Source organism: Aythya ferina (genome assembly GCF_964211825.1).
Source record: "Aythya ferina genome assembly, chromosome: 2".
Taxonomy (NCBI): domain Eukaryota; kingdom Metazoa; phylum Chordata; class Aves; order Anseriformes; family Anatidae; genus Aythya; species Aythya ferina.
In genome coordinates, this window is record NC_140297.1 from 55,327,585 (window position 1) to 55,350,499 (window position 22,915).

General features: G+C 36.9%; 1 protein-coding gene across 7 annotated transcripts in view; it reads left to right on the top strand.

The window, feature by feature from the left end:
* Positions 1 to 22,915, top strand: part of EZH2 (enhancer of zeste 2 polycomb repressive complex 2 subunit) — a 56,230-nt gene that overhangs the window by 30,899 nt on the left and 2,416 nt on the right. For 5 of the 7 annotated variants that reach the window (XM_084511919.1, XM_084511917.1, XM_084511918.1 and 2 more), the window contains 11 exons: positions 1,706 to 1,849; positions 2,403 to 2,505; positions 3,048 to 3,211; positions 11,843 to 11,934; positions 12,938 to 13,178; positions 13,566 to 13,735; positions 14,100 to 14,194; positions 19,730 to 19,770; positions 20,872 to 20,997; positions 21,504 to 21,682; positions 22,369 to 22,464. In XM_084511919.1, coding sequence (XP_084368045.1) covers positions 1,706 to 1,849; positions 2,403 to 2,505; positions 3,048 to 3,211; positions 11,843 to 11,934; positions 12,938 to 13,178; positions 13,566 to 13,735; positions 14,100 to 14,194; positions 19,730 to 19,770; positions 20,872 to 20,997; positions 21,504 to 21,682; positions 22,369 to 22,464 — 1,451 coding nt within the window. The remainder of the gene's footprint in view (positions 1 to 1,705; positions 1,850 to 2,402; positions 2,506 to 3,047; positions 3,212 to 11,842; positions 11,935 to 12,937; positions 13,179 to 13,565; positions 13,736 to 14,099; positions 14,195 to 19,729; positions 19,771 to 20,871; positions 20,998 to 21,503; positions 21,683 to 22,368; positions 22,465 to 22,915) is intronic. The other 2 variants (XM_084511916.1, XM_084511921.1) reach the window with 2 other exon arrangements.

Sequence of the window (22,915 nt, forward strand, 5' to 3'; positions counted from 1 at the left end):
TAACAATCTACAGTATGTATATGTATTCACATGTATAGTTTTTTCTTGAATCAGTAGATCTGCTTGCTCTGTGTATCATTCTGTGTACTCAGAATGGCTTATACAAGCCTAATTTTATAGTTGTAATAGTTTCTCTGACTAATCTGCTTCACCTTCACAAAAACATTTGTCCTGTTCTGCTCCTTGCCCACTCTGTCCCAAGCAGAATCATTTCTTTCAGTGCTACTTTTACATTCCTGTTAATGCAGGAGTGACTAAGGAGGAAAACTACATTTCTGAGTACATTTTGTGTCACTCATGAAAGTTAAGCCTGTAATTCAATAGTAAATGTTACTCAGTCCTACATCAGTCTTGTTAATGTCCTCAGGACACGTGGTGCCTTTATATTTCTTGAAAGAACATCACTGTTTTTTGCCTTTGGATAATTTTACAAATTTACTGATTGTCGTTGACACTCTTGTCAGAGAACTGATTAGGTCAAAATGTTGACATTACTAATAAATGTATTACTGATTTAATTTATTATTTTTAATTTATTATTTAATTTATTATTGAGTCCAGTTTTAAAAATAATCTTCTTTCACTGCCTCGAGTCCCATGTTCATTATGGCAATTATTCAGGTCCTTTGTACCTGTCTAGCAAAAGTCAAAAGAGTTCTTTTTATTTTTCCAGTAACTGTTTTTTTGTGTGGCTATATTGAAATTTAAATGCTATGGAAATCTGTAATCCAGAGGCATTTCCTTTTACTTATATATATACATGGATATATATATATATATATAAAATGAGCCATAATTATAAAATAGTTTTGTAGTTGCACTTTTGGGAGAGAAATTCTTACTAATCTATGCGGGTATGTTGAGAGTTCTGTTTAAAACATCCAAATGTCTGGCTCTTTCAATTATCTGTGTATTAATAAATCTATGAGCTTCGTTCAAGTTACATTGTGACATCCATACCCGTTCAAGTTCAGAAGTAGGGTGAAAGCACTACAGTTGCCACATGGTTCAGTTATTTCTTGAGAAGTAACAGCAGTATGTCAATGTTAACTACAGTTTTCCTCTCTGCAAAAAAATGCCTTTTTGTCCATCTGTGCTGCCCTGTGAGTTTCACAGCTGAATCTGAGCTAAAAAGCAAATACATAGCATTGTATCCTTGAGTTTTCTTGTGAAATTGTTGTTTATATTTCCTTGCCGGTGAACCTACAGTAGTGGAAATATATGCTAAAAAATACCAGCCGAAAGTCGCTCTGGGGATTCCCTGTCTAAGGATAGTTTCATAGTCTGTTTGCATGGATTGGCTGGCTTTGCATGCATAAGGCTGGCTTAACCCAACCACATTGGACTTGGGATTCTGGTATAAAATAATATACAATAATAAACAATCTAGCTAGTAACTCTACTCTTAAAAGAAAAAATAAAATCTATTAAGAAAGAGAGATATATTCTTGTTTACTAGTATGAAGAATGGGGAGATTAAAAGAATTTTCAAAAATTTTTCTCCCTATTCCGGTTCTCAGGTTAAAAAATGAATACCAAGTATTTTTAATTCTTCTGAGTTCATACATTGAAACGAAGAAGGAAAAATACAAATTTGTTTTTAGTAAATTACAGCTTTTGCCATAATTCAAATGTAGGGAGTATTAAAAATATTTCATATATACCATGTGCTTTTCTGTTCACTCCCAATTTTGCTGAATTTCAGAATGTGGATTTATCAATGATGAAATATTTGTTGAGCTGGTCAATGCACTTGGTCAATATAGTGATGATGAAGATGATGATGATGGAGATGACAATCCTGATGAAAGAGATGACAAGCAAAAAGATCGGGAAGGTAACAGGATGGGTATGTCTGTCTGCAGACTTTAAAATTTAAGACCAAAAAAAACTTTTCTTTAATCACTTGGTAAATTTGTTCAAACCCTTCAACTTAATAGTTTTCAGATCTAAAGTAACATCATTTTCTTCATCATTTCCTTTGCCATTTAGTTCAAGAAATTTACAGAGAATACTACAAAAATGCTTTTGTCAACTTTTGTTTCTCTCCAAATTGAGACAATCAAATGCTCAAAAATCAGTTGGGAATCAGTCTAATAAAAACTTTGGTAAGCCTCAGAAAATGAAATAATATTGTTCTTAAGTAGACAGTTCTGAATTGCCATCTCCATCTGCTGGTGAAATAGTGTTTTCTCCAAATTTTATTAGTACAATTCTGTCAGCAGGAAAGATCACTTTAAGGAGTTTAATTTAAATTCTCAGTAATTTAGAAATAAAAACCTTTGTTTCTTTTTTTATTAGGATTTTGGCGAAGTCCCTCTTTGAACACCTCCTTGAAGTAGCAAAGGAACAGAAATATAATTTTTGTTTGTTTGTTTTCCAAAATTTTGCTTCTTTGACAGAGAAAGAAAGTCATCCACCTCGGAGGTTTCCTTCTGACAAGATATTTGAAGCCATTTCTTCAATGTTTCCAGACAAGGGTACAGCAGAAGAACTGAAAGAGAAGTAAGAAAATATTTCTTAGTATATATTGCTTTGCTGAATTATGAAACAAAGATTCCTCAACTTCATTAAGTATTTGTTGATAAGGAATGGTCCCCCTAGCTTCCAGGTTCTGTGGCTGTTGTGTTACTCTAGTGCAAGTGATATTTGAAGGTAACTGGCTGTTCTCTCCAATTGAGTCAAAAAATAGAGGTTTATTAGCTTTCATTTCAAACTACTGAAAAGTGGGTGCTTGTGTGTGCTTAATGCCATTTTCTTGAAGTGGTAAAATAAAAGCTGTTTAAAAAAAAAAGCCACCTTTTTGGTGTTAGTGAGTAATACATATGAAGAGGTGAGTTTCAAAGTAAATGCATGCATTCCTAGTAATTTTGTACTTGTGTTAATGAGTATAGAACTAACTTGTCATATTACTTGCTGATGAACCTTTCTAGCTGATGCATTACCTACAATTTTTTATAAAAATTTTGTCACTGAAACAGAGTGGTACTTGTAAAAATTTGTTTTTCATTGTACTGAATAAATAACTTGTATTTTTTTCTTCTAAGATACAAAGAACTCACTGAGCAGCAGCTTCCAGGAGCTCTTCCTCCTGAATGCACACCAAATATTGATGGACCAAACGCTAAATCTGTTCAGAGGGAGCAAAGCTTACACTCTTTTCACACACTCTTCTGTAGGCGCTGTTTTAAATATGATTGCTTCTTGCATCGTAAGTACAATTGTATTGTGCTTGTATCTTTTGCTTTTTGCAAGTCAGAAAACTTAACATAAGATGCAATACAGAAGGAAGTAAAAAGAAATGAAAGTATTATTATCACTAAAGTTTACAGAAGTAATTTGTCCATGTTGACACTATTTTGTAGGGAAAACTATACCTCAGAAAATTGAATGCACCTGTTCGGGGTTTGTTATGCTTTTTGCGTTTAGGAATGCTTGTAGAATTGCAGGCTTAGACCAGCCTGTGATGTTATTTCTATTTATCTGTTCTTCAGGAGAACTACCCTTTTTCCCACTACTATTTCTGTGTTACACCTTTGCGGTTTGTGCAGAAAAAACGATAATGGAATATGATTCTGTATAAAAATATCCAGTTATTCAACAGACTTGCTTTGTCTTCCAGGAGGGACAATGAATATCCATCCACAAACAGTTTTATCTTTCATTCTCTTAGGTCACTTTCACCTGTCTGATTTGAAAAAGAATAGTTTCAGACAGTTGAATTTTAGTAACTGTGATATCCTTTCCACTGAATTCCTTTTGTGTTGACCCACACTTTTGGGGAATTCAAAAAGGCAGTTAGCAATGACATTAGTTTCCGTTTGCAAAATATGAAGAGTAAGAGAAATTCAGAACTGCTAATTGAGACAATTATTTCTCTGAGAATGTAGTCAAAGGTAAAGGGGAACCTAATGGTCAAATACGAAGTGGTTTGGACCTTAGTTAAATACTACGATGTCCTTTATTTCAAATACTTTTTCTCTTTTGACTTAACTGCTCATATGTATGTTAGACTGCAAGTATAAATGCATATTCATTTGGAAATCTTCATGCTTTGTCAGCAGCTCCTCATCCAGCATGCATGCATTCTGCCTGTATTTGTACTTCATCCAAAAGGCTTTACACAGTGCTGGTGCTTTTTAGTATCCCTTAGTTGCCTCATAGTTTGAGGAGGAAATGGTGTTGTTCTTACATGGGGAGTGGTGGGGAAACTTCTAGTTTCATCAACAGTTGTGGCTTTTGGAGTTAGGTCAGTTAGTTTCACTTTTTCCCTGTATTCTTTTGGCTCGTCTTGCTTGAAAATACATGCAGAGAAACTCTTACCTCTTAGTGTTTAAGAAAATAAGTTTCTGGAGATATAGCTGCTGTCTTGTCCAGCCAGCTTCAACATCGTGTGTCCTGTGAAGCTATAGATATTGTTTAAATGTGCCTTAGTTGCCTGACTGACTCATTTCAAGAAGTGTTCTGCATGCAGCTGTAGTCTGTAGGACAAGGAAGTGAAGCTGTATGCTACCTCTTGGCAAATATATTATTCTGGAATTTCTTTTAAGGAGATTTGACGCTGTCAGTAGTCTCAGGGAGTTTGAATGCCAGTATAGTTTACCTTTTCCAAAAGCATTTTGGTTTTTAAGTCAACAAGAAAACACTGTTCAGACACTTAGAGAACAAACTTTTTACAGTAGTGCCCCAGAAGATTTTAGGTATTTCTGCAGCAGTGTTTTTTTGGCTATTTTTCTCAGTATCTTTTATAAACTTGGAAGAGTTTTCCACTGAAGTTGTGGGCTTCTTTAAGAATATGCATATACTCAATGATTAACATAGTTCATGTAGATCTGTCTGTATATAGATATGCCTTTCGTAGTCATTTTTGAAGAATGTTAGAAGTAGAACTGAACGAACATACATACCGTAAGTCTGTGGGCCCTTCTGGGATACACCTGTGAATGCTGAGTGAGCTGGCAAATGCTGTAAGGTGACTCTCAATCTTTGATCAGTTGTGGCAACTCGGAGAAGTGCAGAGACTGGAGAGAAGCAAGTGTCACTCCTATTTTCAAGAACTGCTAGAAGGAGAACCCAGGGAGCTGACCCAGGTCAGACTCAACTCAATCCCTGGAAAGATCCTGGCAAGTATTTCCAGGCACATGAAGGACAAAACATCTTGGGAGTTGTCAGCATGGATTTACTAAGAAGTCATCGTGCTTGATCAACCTGATAAGCTTCTATGATAAAATGACAGGCCTTGTAGATGATGGGAGAGCAGTGGATATTGTCTATTTGGACTTCAGTAAGGCCTCTGATACTGTCCCCCATAAGATCTTCAGAGAGAAGCTATTGAAGTATGGGCTGGATGAGCACACAGTGAGGTGAACTGAAAAATGGCTGAATGGCGGGAATGCATCAGTATTTGCTTGGGGCTACCCAGCTGGAAAGCAGCTTTATAGAAAAGTCCCTGGGGGTCCTGGTGGACACCAAGTTGAACATGAGCCAGCAATGTGCCTTTGCTACAAAGAAAGCCAATGGTCTTCTGGGCTGCATTAAAGAAAGTGTTGCCAGCAGGTTAAGGAAGGTGATCCTTCTCCTCTACTCACCCTTGGTGAGACCACACCTGGAGCAGTGTGTCTAGTTCTGGGCTCCTAGTACAAGAAAGACGTGGACATACTTCAGAGTGTGTAGTGGATAATTTCCTGGTCCAGGTACTAGATAAACCAACCAGAGGAGAAGTGTTACTGGACTGGATGCTCACCAGTGTAGATGAACTCATTAGAGAGGTCAAGATCAGAGGCAGTCTGGGCTGCACTGATCACGCCCTGGTTAAGTTTGTGTTCTCAAGGAATATGGGCTTGGCAAATCCCTGAACTTCTGAAGAGCGAATTTGCAGTTGTTCAAAGACATAGTGGGCGAGATCCCCCTGGAACCCTCTAAGGATGCTTTTCTTAGAGTGCAAGAGCTTTCCATCCCTTTCCATCCCCATGTATAAGAAAGGAAGAAGGGAAAGCAGGAAATGGGCATGGCTCAGCAAGAACCTGCTGGTCAAACAGGTGTGAGAAGGAAATGCACAGGCAGAAGCAGGGACATGTGGTCTGGATGTACAGGGATGCAGTCCGGATATGCAGGGATGGGATTAAGAAAGCCAAGGCACAGATAGAACTAATCTTGGCAAGGGATGCAGAGACTATCAAGAAAGGATTCTATAGGCACATTGGTCAGAAAAGAAAGGCCACGGAGAGTTTATACCCTCTAGTAAATGAGAAGGGAGAACTGATAATAAGAGACATGGAGAAGGCTGAGGTACTCAACTTCTTTGCCTCAGAATTCACTGCCAGTCAGGCTTCCCAGTCCCTGGTGATGGCTGGTTGAGCAAAATCCCTCCCACTGTAAGTGAAGAGCAGGTTTGAGACCACTTGATGAAACTGAACAGATAGAAGTCCATGGGGCCTGATGACATGCATCCCAGGGTCATGAGAGAAATGGCTGATGTAGTAGCCAATCCTCTCTCCATCATATCTGAGAAGTCCTGGCAGTTAGGCGAAGTCCCCTGTGACTGGAAAAATGAAAACAATACCTCATCTTAAAAAAGGGTCAAAAGGAGGACTTGGGGAGCGACAGGCTGGTGAACCTCACCTCTGTGCCTGGCAAGATCATGGAAGCAATGTTAAGGCACATGCAGGGTAAGGAGGTGATCAGAGACAGACATGGTTTCACCAATGGCAAATTGTGCCTGACCAATCTGGTGGCCTTCTGTGATGGAGTGACTGCATCAGTTGATAAGGGAAGACCAACCAATGGCATTTACCTGGACTTCTGTAAGGCCTTTGACACAGTCACACATGACATCCTGATCTCCAGATTGGAGAGACACGTATTTGAGGGGTGGACCTTTCAGTGGATAAGGAATTAGCTTGAAGGTCACACCCAGAGAGCAGTGGTCAATGGCTATATGTCCAAGTGGAGGCTGGTGACGAGTGGTGTCCTTCACGAGTCTGTCTTGGAACTGGTACTATTTAATATCTTTATCAATGACATAGACAGCGGGATCGAATGTACCCTCAGCAAGTCAGCAGGTGACACCAAGGTATAGTCGATACAACAGAAGGAAGGGATGCCATCGAAAGAGACCTAGACAAGCTAGAAAAGCAGGCCTATGTGAACCTAATGAGGTTCAACAAGGCCAAGTGCAAGGTGCTGCACCTGGGTCAGGACAATCCCAGACATGAGTACAGACTGGGAGAAGAACTCATTGAGAGCAGCCCTTCAGAGAAGGACTTGGGGGTTCTGGTGGACAAAAGGCTCTGCATTAGAAAGCAGTGTGTTTCAACACAGAAGGCCAACTGTGTCCTGGGCTGCATCAAAAGAGGAGTGGCCAGCAGGTAGATTGTTGTCCCCCCTGCCCTGCTCTGCCCTTGTGAGGCCCCACCTGGAGTACTGCGTCCAGGTCTGAGGCCCCCAGCACAAGGAAAGATGTGGAGCTGTTAGAGCAGGTTCAGAGAAGCAGGTTCAGAGAAGGAACATGAAGATGATCAGGGGGCTGGAGCACCTCTTCTGTGAAGAAAGACAGAGAGCTGGGGATGTTCTGCCTGGAGAAGAGAAGGCTCTAGGGAGACCTCATTGCAGCTTTTCAGTACTTGAAGGGGGCTTATAAAACAGATGGAAAACAACTTTTTGCTCAATCAGGTAATGATAGGATGAGGGGGAATGGTTTTAAACTGAAAGAGGGGAGATTTAGTTTAGAGTTTAGGAGGAAATTCTTCACTGAGAGGGTGGTGAGATGCTGGAACAGGTTGCCCAGAGAGGTTGTGGATGCCCCATCCCTGGAGGTGTTTATGGCCAGGCTGAATGAGGCCTTGGGCAGCCTGATCTCATGGATGGATCTTTTAAGGTCCCTTCCAACCTGAGCTATCTTATGATGAACTTAAATTTCTTCAGGTTTTCAGGGCCTTAACAGAAGGAAGAATAATGTTTTCAGTGTGGAGGCATTCAGAACACCGCTGTGCATCAAGACTGTAAAGTTACCTGTAATAATTATGCTTTTCATGACAGCTCATGCAGCATGTTCATTGTTGCTGACCTTCTTAAAAAAAAAAAATAGTTTATCATTGCAAAGAGACCATTTCACTATGCAGCAAACCAGAGTGGATACTGGTGTAATAAACTGATGCTTCAGTCACCATTCCCTGAAGACATAATCCAAATCCCACCTCTGCAATGATTGGTCACTGCTTTGGATGCATTGCTTCCTTCTGCTTTTTTCTGTAGTGACAGCAAAGGAAAAAGTTTTATTTTTTTTCCCCTGTGTCTGTGTGTGACTAGAGATAGGAATTTGTCTGTTAAGAACTGAGAAAATTCACTTCTATGACCTCTTCACTTTCTGTGAAGTTTTAAGACTGTTAGTCTAAGTATACTGGATTCGCTCCTGGGATCTAATTTGTAAGCAGAAATCTCTGGAGAAGGCATAAAGAATTAAAAAATAAAAAGTACAGGAATTCTATTAGTTCTGTTTTTGATCTTACAACTCCCATTCTTAGAGTCTGTCCTTGTTAAGTTTATCCTTATTTTATATAGTTTCAAATCTTCATTGTAGAAAGTTTGAGTTAAATATCATTAGATTTCTAATATGTCTAGTCCCCTTGATGAGCTGGCAATCCCTTTATGTGCAGGTGATGGCATTACTGAAAAAAACTTGTGTACCGACTTCATTTGCTGACAGCAAGGAATTATGCCTAAGTGTCTGGACTAACAAAGAATTTAGAAGAAGGAAAAATATCAGGTAGGGAGAATTTCCCAAATAGCTTGACTGTGAAGCAAATGTACATTTCAGGTTAAGCTATTGCCTGTGTGCTTTCATGAAAAAGTTGAGAACTGAGCCTGTTGTGGATCGCAAAGATGGAAAACATTCATAGTGGAACAATTTTAGAATTAATTTAAGGAAATTATTAAAGAAATTGAGTTTAGTTACTTAGAAAAATCTACAAAGTCATCTGTTTTGAAAAAAATATATATTATTGTTTGCAACATTCAGAATACAGCTATAAAAAATTTTTATATCTCGTCCTGGTCCTTTCTTTTGTAACAAGTCTCACAAATACCTTGCAACCATTGTGGTAGATTCTGTTTATAGTGGTCAGTACTGTATGGTGTATGGTGTTGTGTGTTTTGGAAATAGCAGAATATAAGATACGATTCTAAGATTAATTTTAAGGTATAGCATATTTTTGGTCTTGTTGGTTTAAAAAGTCAAAGGATTTGATTTTACAAATGAGAAGGGTTTCTTTATTATCTAGTGGAAAAAAGGAAAAGAAAATTTTAATAAATAAGAACTTGTTTTAACTTGTTTTAGGATCTCACAAACTTGGAAGAGAAATACTTGCATTGCCGAGTGGCATATGTAGAAACAATAGTTTTGATTTCTGCATGTTGCAGCAGTCTGACATGGATCATGGCTAGCAAATATTTTACTGTTCTTTTGCATTGTTGCAAAATCATTTTCCTTGTGATGTGAAGAGAGAGTAAAACAGTCAAGCTTGAATGAATAAAATGGTATACGATGCAAATTTAAAGATGCATTGTTGAAAAATGTGACTTTTCCTTTCCACTTTTTGTTGAGAAGCTCCTATTATCTCATTTCTCAAAAGCTGGCAAAGGGTGGAATAACTTGGCATTAAACTGTATGGTTTCTTATTTAAATTATTTTAACTGCAGAACACATGAACTCTTCAAGGATATATGAAGCATGAGAAGTGACATACTACATAAAAGATTTTAACTGAAATGTGGGGGAAGAGAGGAAGAAATGCTAATAGCAGCAATGTGCATAAATTACATCCATATACTTGTGTGTAAATAATTTTTACATATCTGTATGTCAGAAAGTGGTAAACTGAAGCTTTTTTATTTTTACAAATTTATAAAATGTAATATATGTGGAAAAAAAAGATGCAATATTTAATTAGTGAAATATTTGTATCCATTTATAACTTTTTAAGCCCAGCTTTGGAAAAATACATTGCTTCCCTGAAATCCCTATGCACTCTTGTTATTAATACAAGCATAAAATTACAGAATTTTAAATGAAATTTTTACCACATCATCCCTCATGGAAGAGGGGAGCATGCAGTGATGGTTTTAAGATGGAGTGATTTCACTAGAGGGGCTTCCTGAAGAAGCACTCATTAACTCATTAGCTCACCTTCCCTGCAGGTGCCAAATCAAGTGCTTATGAAGCTGTGTTGCAAACCAGATCACTGAAACATTATTTCATTGTAAAAACCTTCTGTGAAGACATATGAAGCTCTGTCCATAACAGCTGACAGATATTCTTTTTTTAACAGGGGAATAACTGCATTTAAAATGTTCAATCTTGAAGGCGTAGTGGATTATAAAGAGGAGCCTTATGTAGAATCTAGCAATGAGTAGGAAAAGCTATGGTGGTGATCTGTTGAAGAAAGATGTGAGTTTTGTTAATATAGAAGAGCCCTTCTTATGGATTAATATGGGTGAGGAGGAGAGATTTGTTCTTTCAGTTCACACAGTAGCACTCTTTATTCACCAAGTGATGAAAAACTTAACTGTGACTTACAGTTGCTTAACTGTAAGTGTGGTAAAACTGCAGCATATGTTCTGCAGTGCTTGGGAATCTGTATTTTCAAACAGGAGTCTCTTGAGTCCTATATGTTTTTTAAACTTAAGTACGTTCTCCATTCTTGTTCCTTGAAGTTGTATATGTCATTGTTACCATGTTTAGGGGAAAAAGCTATTTCCTGTATTAAACTATTTATATGTATTAAAATAAACAAACAAAAAATCTTTGAGGATAAACGTTTTTTTGTTTTAAAGAAAATTGCAGAAAACTAAGGATAGTATTTTTGAAAAGCTCCTAATACAGCAATGAACAACAGAGATACAACAACTTGGGAACTTAAGTATGTGAGTTTGGCTACAGGTTTCCCAGACTTTACTTAAGTAGGGGATACTGAAGAGTTCCTGATGCTTCCAGTGAGAACAGGAAAATCAGTCACTCTGGAAACATTCTGTTGGGAAGCTGTTAATCAAGTGAGGGAAGAGCTGGCAGAGATTAGCTCTAGCAAAGGAATGGCTAGGGAACTTTGTTATCCTGTTGTAAAGGTGGTAATGTGGCATCTGCAGCGTACCCAGTTTGGCTTCATTCTGGGTCACCATTTTGCAACTTGAGTGCTCTACAGATGCCACCAGGATACAAGAAATGGTTCTCTCCAAGTTGCAGACTTGACTGTGGCTGTTCTGATCTGTAATGATTGTGTGCTGTTAACTCATTTTTACCTTGCAGCTAGGTTAGAGGAACTGGACTCTTACTGCCTGTTGGCTTAGTTGTGGTGCTAGTAACTACTAGAGTAAAAATGCCTGTAAGTCCTTCTCACTAACCAGAATCAAAAGTGGGTCTGTCACATTTGTAAAGTGCGTGGCTATTTTTTTGACAAGATAGAAATGGAAAATATGGTTCTTAAAGCTTGAGAGATGAACTCTTAATAGGAGAAATCCTGAATAATTCTGTTTAACTTGGTAATCAAGTTTGTTCTGTTTGTTGGAAAGGGAGATAGAGCAAGTCTTCCTTGACACATGAAACAAAGGTGATGATTGCCTTCACTGATATAAACAGGCATATGCAAAACTTACCCATCTGCTTTCTGTGTGTAATTAAGTGGTAAGCAAATGTCAGTAGCTGGAATATATTTTGTGTTTTTCTAGTTTTTATCGTTTTTATGCTTTTTTTGGTGAAGTCTAGGTAAACCTTGTGTTTTGAATATTGTTTGAAGTTAGTTACCTAATGCATTTTTTTAAGGTTTAAAAATGTTATTCTTTGATTCAACAGCATTCCATGCAACTCCTAATACTTACAAAAGAAAGAATACAGAAACAGCATTAGATAATAAGCCTTGTGGACCGCACTGTTATCAACATCTGGTAAGATTTCAAATAAACTGTACGAATTCACCAAAGCAGAAATACTTGTAAAATAGCAAGCTGCTATTGTGTGTTGCTGTATGTGTTAGGACATGCTAGGACGTGCCTATATTTGTGGGCCACTTGGAGTCAAATCTGTTAGTTTCTGTGAAAGGAGAGCGTTAATCACCAATTGAAAGTCTGAGTATGAATAACTTTTAACTCTATTAGATGTATTCTGACATAGCTATAGGGAAAAAAGATCATTACCTCCTAATGTCATGTTGCTGCCGTTGTGTCTAACTTAGTTAAAGAACTGGGTGTTATAGACTTAGCTCTCATAAGTTACATATCAACTAAAAATTGGACAGATTTAGTTTACTGAAGGAGAGTTATATCCAGTATTACAGTTTTTAAGAAAAAATGTGATAGAAATTAAGGGGAAAGTGTTAGTAATATAATTTCAAATTTCTCTCATACCTGCCCTTTTTTTTTTTTAATGTGAGAAACTACATATCTAGTTTTCCACTCTGAAAATGTACTATTGTCATATCTGTTTTCATTAGAAGGCAAATTGCCACTGATTGTATTTTGAAAAATGCTGAATGTATATTGTTTAGGCAAGAAAAGTTCTTGTTTTGAAGGCTATTCGCAGTGGGAAATTCTCATTCCTTCTTACACCTAGGAAGACGGAAACTTACAACTGAATTATTTTTTACTTGGCAGCCAAAATGAAAGTAGAATTGAAATACATAATTACTTTGTAAATGTAGATTTATTCATGGTAGCATCAGAAGTATTCATGTTCATGATAGAAAACTTGAACACAGAGAGACATTAAAAACAATTTGCATAATTGGCGTAAATTAACTAGAATTTATGTATACATGATTAAGTTACAGAACAATGTAGAATAACGCAAGCCTGTAGAGTATGTAAGTAGAATCTATTACCTGCCAACCCCAGGCTAGAGGTGAAAACACATTTAAACTCTTTACTGATAAGTGTAGTGTATTGTGTTTAGGAAGGTGCAAAGGAGTTTGCAGCTGCTCTGACTGCTGAGCGTATAAAGACACCACCAAAGCGCCCAGGTGGCCGCCGAAGGGGAAGACTTCCAAACAACACCAGCAGACCCAGCACACCAACAATAAATGTATTGGAATCAAAAGACACAGACAGTGACAGGGAAGCTGGAACTGAAACTGGAGGAGAAAACAATGATAAAGAAGAAGAAGAAAAGAAAGATGAAACATCTAGTTCTTCTGGTAAGCTTCTTTAATTATTTGCAGTGCTTGAGAGCATGAATCTGGATTATGCCATGCAATCTTAGAAACCATGTATTTGAAATGTATGGAAATCAGAGAAAAAACAATACGAGTTTAGTAGAAACCTGTAACAAAATGTACAGATTGTCTCAATTATGTATAGAAGTTAGATGTCTAGTTTGAGTAGCTACCTAACTTTAAACTTCTCTAAGAGCTGCGTGAAAATTACTGTTTTGTTATAGTACTTAAATAAAAGAAACAAGCCAAAATGCAGTCTCTTTTAACTACAGTTGAATAGGTTAATAATTTGATGTTTGTAAAGGCTGTGGAAAAAATTTGAAACATAACCTTACATTGTTCCGTGCTTTCAATAACTATTTATTACAGAAGCAAATTCGAGGTGTCAAACACCAATAAAGATGAAGCCAAATATTGAACCTCCAGAGAATGTGGAATGGAGTGGTGCAGAAGCCTCAATGTTTAGAGTTCTTATTGGCACCTACTATGACAACTTCTGTGCAATTGCTAGACTGATTGGGACCAAAACATGCAGGCAGGTAAGGAGGGGGGAGAACTCTTACTAAGGATGATAGTATTTTATTTTCAAAAACTGAAGTGCAGAAGTACTAGCGCTGAAAGAGAAAATTAACTAATTTTCTTGTTTTTCCTAAAAATGCTATGATACAGAATATGTGACACATATATATAAAAGTTAGTTTTAAACCTTTTTTTAAATTAAATTTACAGGAAGTTGTAGTCAGACTATCTGTTCTTAAGGAGAAAAATAATAAACTTTAAATATATTGAAAAGAGATATAATCTGTAAGATGTTGGTTGGAGGAAATCATATTAACTTAGAAAATGAGCAACTTTCTACTAGTGAGAGATTTATCGTGGATGTATTATGGTATCTCTTGTTAGGTGTATGAGTTTAGAGTAAAGGAATCTAGTATTATTGCTCCAGTCCCTGCTGAAGATGTTGATACTCCTCCCAGAAAGAAGAAAAGGAAACACAGGTAAATTTGTTACTAAATAACCTTAGCATAACAGTAAATTGGAGGTGCAAGGGATAAGAACAGAAACTATTTTGAAGGAAAAGTCATGCAGCTCCTCTCCTTTTCTTTTCAAAAATAAAATTTGCAGCAATAAAATGAAAGTGTGTTGTTTTCAGACAAAAGCACTACCACGTATGCAAGCGTAACCCTTCCACTTCCCTTCCCTCCCCCCTTCTTTTTAACCTCTTAAACAGTCAGATTCTGGATAGGTTTATTGTTGCAAATCAAGTTTAGTTTAGAAATACTCATCTATATAGATAGTTAAAACATTCAGGATATTTCAGTATAATTTTGTTTCAGCAATAAATAATAAATTTACAAGCATGATTGTGGTATTCAATAATGATTATATGTTATTTTGCAAATCAGAATCTATGGTTTTACGTTGAAATGTATTCCATCAAAATTCTATTCAGATGATCAGTAAGAAAAAATGTTTCAGGAAACTAGGATTGCCTTTTTGGGAGGGATGACAGTGGGAATTCCTTTATTGCACCCAGCTTCATTATTAACTAGAACTTCAACTGAAGAAACAAGTTAATGAATTATTATTTAACATGTGGCTGCAATTAAGAACCTTCAATTAAGTACAAAATAAAGCCATTTGCTGGAGCTAGAAAGACCACCTATAACAATTCCTGTTGAAATTATAAACTTTTACTGTCCAATGTCAGTGAAATGTAATCGTCTTTGTTGAGAATCCTGAAGTTTGAAAAATGTGACAACTTGTGTGTTGTGATCATTTTTGTTCCCAGGGATAAGAAAATAGGAGATAAATTAATAAATAAATGACTGAAAATTAGCAAGAGCGTTTCTTTTTGCAAGGAATAAGTACATTTTTTTTCCATATTTCCTATTTTTCCCTTTAACTTTCCTTATCTTCTACCAAGTTCATTCTTCCAGTTCTTCTCCCAGTAATTCTAGGTATTTTTATTATTTTCAGGGTTAATTGAATTCCTAATGTTGGTTCAAAAACTACTGTTGGAGTAGAATGTTTCTGCTTTGTAGTACAGAAACAGCTGATGTAAGCTAGAAAAAAATTTGGTGAGCGTCTGGAAGAGGTTCTGTCTGTTCTAAGCAAAACCTATATTGACTTAATGTTTTTGGCACAGCTTTCAAGTTTGTGGGCAATTTGGGGCTTGGATGTTTAAATCTGGAGTTATTAGCCACAGTGTAAGTTTGGAATATTCGGTTGGGAAGCTTGCTTTCAGGTTCATGCAAATTGCTATAAAAATAGCGGCACTACATCTATTTGGAAAGCGCAACTAAAAGTACTCAAATTCATTTTGAAACTGAACTGGATTGTATGGTTAATGGATTGACATTGTTTTGGAGGAGTTTGAGGACTTTTTTGTTTTAAATAAATGAAAGAATATACCAGTATGTGGAGTTTCTTGATGTTTCTTTCTTCCTACTAGTTGCCGAGAAAGAAGAAAAAAACTTGTATGCCAGTGATTTGGTTTTGAAATGCCTTTTAATTATTTTTTTTAGCCCTCAGTGAAGGAAGAAGTTAAATTTTTCTTTTGATTTCAGAGAATGTGGCAATCAAGCAGTCTCCACTCTATGTGCAGTAGTCTTTCAAAAAAGGAAAACCTTTTAGCCCATCTATGTACAAGTGTAATCTGAGCACTGTCTAAAGATGGCGCACAATCCTAGTGATTGGGAAAACCATCTGGAAGCCTTTGTCTGGTTCTTATGCTGAGTCCAGTTTGATTTTACTCAGTCATTAAGTAAATCCAGTTCTAGAGGCAGGATAGTTCTTTTTCTTCTCTTTGCACTTCCCCATTGCAAGGGACTTCCTGGTCTGCAGGTTTTACATGTGCAGATGTGGTACACAGCCTTTAAAGAAAAGCAGCATTTACCAAAGAGAGAACGAGCAGTAGAGGACTTAGTTAATGACATTTTCTATCTGATTTGATAGCAGATTCTCTCTTATAAGGCTTTTTGTTGAATTTCTTTTTAAATATTCACATAGTATGATAAAATGACAGTTCTGTCTTGTGAGTGGAGCTGCCGAATGTTAGCCGAATGGCCTATTTCCCATGTGGTCTTGTTTGTACTCATGTAGGCATACTTAGCAACTAGCTAGCATGACTGCACCCATTTGGGATAGTAAAAGATGCTCTCACCTTCCTTCCAGTGTCACTTTAGTTAGATAGCTGTAATAAGACTGATCAGTGACAGGAGAAAACTTTTTAGGTAGTTGTTTTTTGGAGAGCTGGTAAATGTTAGAACTTGTCTTATATATCAGAGATTAACTTGGCAGTTTGTGACAACACTGCTTTGCTAGCAGAATAAGTACTTTGCATAAGAAGCAGACAATAGAAAAATATGAATAAAGAAAAAAAGCATTCTTCAGTACTGTTCATTCTCTTATGTATATGCTTTTTTCCATTGCTGGGAACTGAACTGCACTTGCTTTAATCAGCACTCTTCCCTCTGCATTGTTAGGGATCTTTTATTGATTGCCATGTAATGCTGCTGCTTGATTTTTAATTTTTTTCTCCCTTCCCTTTCCCATCCTCTATTTAGATGTGAGTTTACTTTACTAAACTTTATTTGAAAGTATTTTCTTTTTTTTCCCCCAATTTTTCTCATTTTCATCCTGCTGTCCCTAGACTACTGTTCACTCACCAAATATGTTTGATTAGCTAATGCAGTTCTGCCTAGAGTTCATGGTGTAAAGATGCATGTTAGCAAAGAAGAAAACTCATTTTGACAGCTGCTGTCATAATTCTGGAAATGCTTGTTTTCAAAGCTGTTAGCCCTACAGATGTTAGCAACCAGATGTACAAATCCACCTGCTTGTTTGGAATTCTGCCACTCAGTTTCCAATTTATTTTTTTTTTCTGATACCTTGTGTTGCGAGTGCTTCCTCAGCTTTGTTGTCTTCCCTTCGGTTCTTGGTGCACAAGGCCCGATCTTGCCTTATATTTCTGGTTTAGATAGCAGATTATAGGGCAGATGAAGACATTAATCTGCCTCTGATAGGGTACTCATTCAGGCTTTAGTTCTGTGTACTACTAGTAAGGAGAACGTACAGTGCTTCCTGGCAGTTTTTGAAAGTTGCAAGAAAATGAACGCAATACCTGATTGTGCTAATCAAACCTCCTGTCTAACTGGTCAGTGATGGCAGCTCCATGCTGTTGCCTGTCATTTCCCTCACGTCATGGTCACACAAGATGTCTTGGTTCCTTTCTTGCTGAGGTCTCTTAGCCTACGACACCAGTCTCTGTTACAAGAGTGGCAAAACTTATGCCTTTGTCATTGTGACTTCCATGCTGAATTTTCTATCCATCTTGAGTTGATAGTTTTCTGAACGTTTGGTTGATAATGGCAATCTTTGTCATATTCAGGTAGCCATGTCAATACAATCCACTTTCGCATAAAACCAAAAAGTTCCAGCAGGCAACTAGTCAGGAAATGGCATTTTACTGTTAAGTATTAGGACAGTGCTTCGCTTAAATATCTGTATCTATAGATACTCATACTAATTGCTAATGAAACAGTTTTTTAAGGAGTGTATCCACACACAAAGCCTTGAAGGATTTGGTATGCTGGTAGGTTCTCATTACCTTAAGCTGAGACAAGCTTCTGTGAAAGAGTTGTTCAAAAGTAGCATTAAGTTATACTTGCCAAATACCAGCCAGGAAAAAAAAAAAGAAATAAAGGTAGCTTATGCATTAGAGTGATTTAAGTCAAAATCACACTCCTCCCAGTTTTATGGGAATGGGCTTCTTACATAAAGTCAGTGTTTCATAATTCAAAAATATATGTTGGCATCTTTTTTTCCCCAGTTCTTCTCTTCTAGAGAGAGCCATTCTCAACAGGAATGTCATCTATTTGTTACAGTGTTCTGTAATTCTGATAGTCTTCGGTTCATTGCCCACTCTTCAACTGCGTTACCTTGAATAAGTTTGCCTCTGGATGTTTTTAACTTGTATGGGTTTCTACAAATGTTTGGAAGAAAGTTAGCCATTGATAGCTTAATGAAGTCAAACAGTAAATCTTTGAAAGGGCAATAGCACAGAGAATATTGTTGACCTAAAAAATATTGCATGTGACAGAAGGAGGCAGCAAACAACTGAATTAAAGCAGAAATTGAGACAATGCTTATCTAAAAGAAAGTACCAGGTAAAAAATCCTATTTGGATAGGTACAGCAGAAGGTAATTTTGCAGAACACAGACTTTGGACTGTTGCATTCATTGAAAGGCAGTACAGCTGTCTAAGTATTGTGTGCTGAGGAATTTGAGTACAGGTGTTTACTACTATTTCAGACCAGTTATAATAAGTAAATTTGCACAGAAAGTGCTAGCTAGATGCAGCTAGCAGCATATTTCGTAGTTATTTCGTTGGGGAGTGAGAGTTGTTCTATATTCCCTTGATGTTGCTATATAATGTACTAATAAACAGCAAGTATCAAATTTTGAAAATCCTAACTCCAACTAATTTAACTTTTTAAAAATTGTTTATTCACTGAAATTCAGCTGCTAACAACAATGCATAGAATTGAACAAAAACTAAAAACAAACAACAACATGTATTTCTACTTTTAATTTTAAGGCTGCTGAAATTTTTTAAGTGTGTGTTTGGTACCTGAGGTCCAGACAAGTATTTTTGCTTGATTGTCTGACTCTGCTATTCATGATATGTTACTTGCCCACAAAATTTGCAACCTGAAATGGCTACAAAATAAAGAAAAGGGGTAATCATAACCTGCAAGAAATTGCAAGTGTAGCAAGCCATGCTGTGATAAACAAAAACATGTTATTCCAATTAACACGCATTCCACAAACACCCCAACCTTCTGCCCCCAAGCAAACTTGAAAAAGCATTGCTTAGGTACGTTAACAGAGAAGGAGGACACTGAAGGAAAACTATAACTATGTAAGAGGAAGGCACATAATGCACAGAAGGTTTGAAATTGAAGGGAAATGATTTAGCAGTGTGATCTGTTGTCACATACTTGGAGATTGGCAGATGAGGGGTAATACCTGGTTGTGATCTGTAGGAGACTACTAGTGTAAGCCCAAGTCCTGTGATGCAAACAGCTGACACAGTTTCACCCCTCTATTTAGATACCCCTGCATATCTGCAATTTGATATCTTGTGCTGCTGCTTCTGCCCACTAGAAGCAGTTCCAGCAGTCACCTCCTTGCAGGGTTCCTTCAAGGCCACCCGAATTTAAATAATCTCTAGCCTGGGCTGGGTGGGGGCTTCTCATGTGTACAATTCTGGGACTACAGTAATGCAGTGGTGTGGGGAGAGGGAGGGATTAGCCTGCAGAGTGTTGAGTTTTAAAACTCAGCTCCAAGAGACTAGAACAAGGTGGTTCTGTTGCAACCACGTCTGTCTGTACACTTAGCGGATGTTCATGTTACCAGAAACTCGCCCATTTCATATCAAGCATGGGTGCAAGATGCAGATATCTTTCCCAGCCCACTGCAGGAAGAGTTCCTGTCAACCTTCTTGTGTTTGTTTTGTGTTTTTGCAGGTTGTGGGCTGCTCATTGCAGAAAGATACAGCTGAAAAAGGGTTAGCATCTTTCCATTCAATTTATGTCCTGAACTTTTAAGATCCTACTATTGCTTTTTTGGTTTGCTTGTTTATTTGTTTGTATTTTTTTAATGCTAGGTCATTATATACATTCCATGGGGAGATAGAGATCATAGGGGAAGTAAAAAAAATGAATAAATAAATCTCATTACAGATATAGTAGGGACATAGTTTAAATAATTTCTTGGAAATATTCTATAAATCAATGAAAATGGTAGGAGGCTGAATTTACAATTTAAGTATGGTGTCATTAAAATACATAAAACAATATCAAAAATAGAAGCTGCAGTAAAAAGCAGCATTTATTTCTTTAAAAAAAACAGCTTATTTTAGAAATTGTTTTCTGAAAATTTGTTGAGAATGGTTGGGACTTTTAGCAACGAATAATCAGTTTGTTTCTCTCCCCTTTTTGCTTCCTAATTGAGCATTTTTACAAATATATGCAAGCCCAACAAAAGCTCAGGAGTATTAACAGCAAACATAATTTATATTGCACCAAATTCTCCTAGCTGCTCTATAGGTAATGCTAGATTTTCCACCAGTAGTCCCTCCTTGCCTGTAAGATGTTAGCATTGTCTGTATTGGAAAAATGACTTTGTAAAGCACAGTGGTATAATGACCAAGTATTATTTTGCCCAGCATTATCTGTTTTAAAGTTGACTGTTGCTCTAGTGTAAAAATGATCTGGGGGTGTTTGAGCAAATTTGCTTTGAATAATACCAGAGTTACTCTCCCACATATTTACGCAGGAAATTTTACCATTGTAGTTTTGTTTTTCAGTTTTCCACAGTAGAAAGCTTCCAATTTTGAATACTTTAGCTAAATAATGGGAAAAATGAAGTGCACAAGGAAGTAAGCAACTAATGGTGTCAAACACCTTACTAATTTTACGGTTCTGGTTTGGTGTCTTTAAAAAAAAAAAAAAAAAAACACCAACACACACAGTTTGTAGTATTGGGCTTGTTTGGTTTTGGGGTTTCTTAGTTAACGGACTTAAAGGGAACTTATACTGAATGAAGGGAACTGCATATTGTTTGTTTACACCTTTCACCGTTACCAAATGTTGCTATTTTTATTCAGATGGGTCATCAAATCATGTTTACAACTATCAGCCATGTGATCATCCACGTCAGCCTTGTGACAGCTCATGCCCATGTGTAATTGCTCAAAACTTCTGTGAGAAGTTTTGTCAGTGCAGCTCAGAATGTAAGTAAAAATGTAAGAGCTATCTTATAAATTTTTTTACTGTCCTAGCGTCTCTGTACTAGCTCTCTGTCCGTACTGCAGACAGTGATTGCAAGAGGAGCAAATAGTGTTGAACAGTGTTTACAAAAATAAATAAAAGCAGCACAATATTCAGTTTTATCTTGCCCTCTTGTTAGCCACTGAACAAAATCAAAGTCTTAATGTTGAGAATTGGGGAAGTCTGAAGTAAAGGAGCTGGACTTGGACTTGATGATCCTTATGGGAGTTGGATTTGAGGAGTTGGACTTGATGATCCTTATGGGTCCCTTCCAACTTGGGATATTCTGATTCTAAAATCAGAGAAGGCAAGAATTCTTAGTACTTCCAAATGTCCTATAAAAAGATCAGTGGTTGTTTTGTTTTTAATATTCTGATATGCTATAATCTCTATTGTTTCTTTTATAATCTCTTTTACCTGGTACTTTTTTCATACTTGCCCTTTTTGTTTTTCTTATGTTCCTTTGTAGGCCAAAACAGGTTTCCTGGATGTCGTTGTAAAGCACAATGCAACACTAAGCAGTGTCCATGTTACCTAGCTGTACGTGAATGTGATCCTGATCTCTGTTTAACATGTGGAGCAGCTGACCACTGGGACAGCAAAAATGTTTCTTGCAAGAACTGCAGCATTCAGAGAGGATCCAAAAAAGTACGTAGATATACAATTACATGCCTATTGCCTTGTTTTGTTTTTCTGAGTCATTTTCACATCAGAATATGGAATTTGTTTTCATGCTTTCAAAAAGGAAAAAAACAACAGCTAAAATAAAACAAAAACCAACCAAACAATAAAAAGCCAAAAACCAAGAATGGGAGGTAGCTGTCACTTACGTTACTGTGCTTATGTGCTGCTGTTAGGCTTGTGCGTTTTATCATATACCACTACCACGTTAGTGTTTTTAGTGTTCTCTGTATAATACTGTGGTAGAATCTCTCTTCTTTCTCCCAGTCAGGCTTCTCTTGTATTTTGCAAATAGTCTGCTGTTCTAAAGTGGTAGCTTGTAAGCCTTTCTCTAGTTCAGGGCAAGAAAACTTGGCTCAAACATAGAGACTGCTATTCTTTGTTAAGTTGTTGACTCTAATGCAACAACTTGTACACAGTCTACCAAATATATCTGGAAAGCCTGTTCAGCTCATTTAAAAAAACAAAAAACAAAAAACAAACACACACAGAACAAAAAAAAAAATCTGCTCTGGAGCATCTTTCCACCAACTAGGCTGTCAAATGGTGAACTAATTGGTATTATACTCCTGTCAGCAGACCTTTCTAGTTTGAAGTCCTTAGTGTATATGTTGTCTAAGCTCTTTTTTATTCTCTCCACCCTGCTCCCACAGCACTTGCTGTTGGCACCTTCAGATGTGGCAGGCTGGGGAATATTCATCAAGGATCCTGTACAGAAGAATGAATTCATCTCTGAATACTGTGGTGAGGTAAAGAAGGTTATGTATGAACTTAATTGGTAAAGCTGCATGTTGACTTGGAACCAGGAGATTATCACATCACGTTATAGACATTTTTTAGAGAGACAAATGTGATTGACTAAGTATATATTTATTGCTGTCAGAGACTCCAAACCCAGGAGTCAGATGATTGAAATGTCACAAAAATAATGATAGAGGTTCTTGTGAGAATGAGTGTTGAAGTTTACTTTTATCTTTGATATAATTTCAATTCAGACACACCTGGAACTTTGTGCAAAATCATTTAATATAGTACTAAAATTCAGTAGGCACGTTCATTAACTGATATTCCACAATAATTAATAATAATGATAATAATAAAACTGAATCATATATGCAGTCTTGATTTTGAGATGAGAAGCAATTCTGGCTTTCTTCCTGTTCTGAAAGAACTTATGCTTAAAGCAAACCATGATTGTTT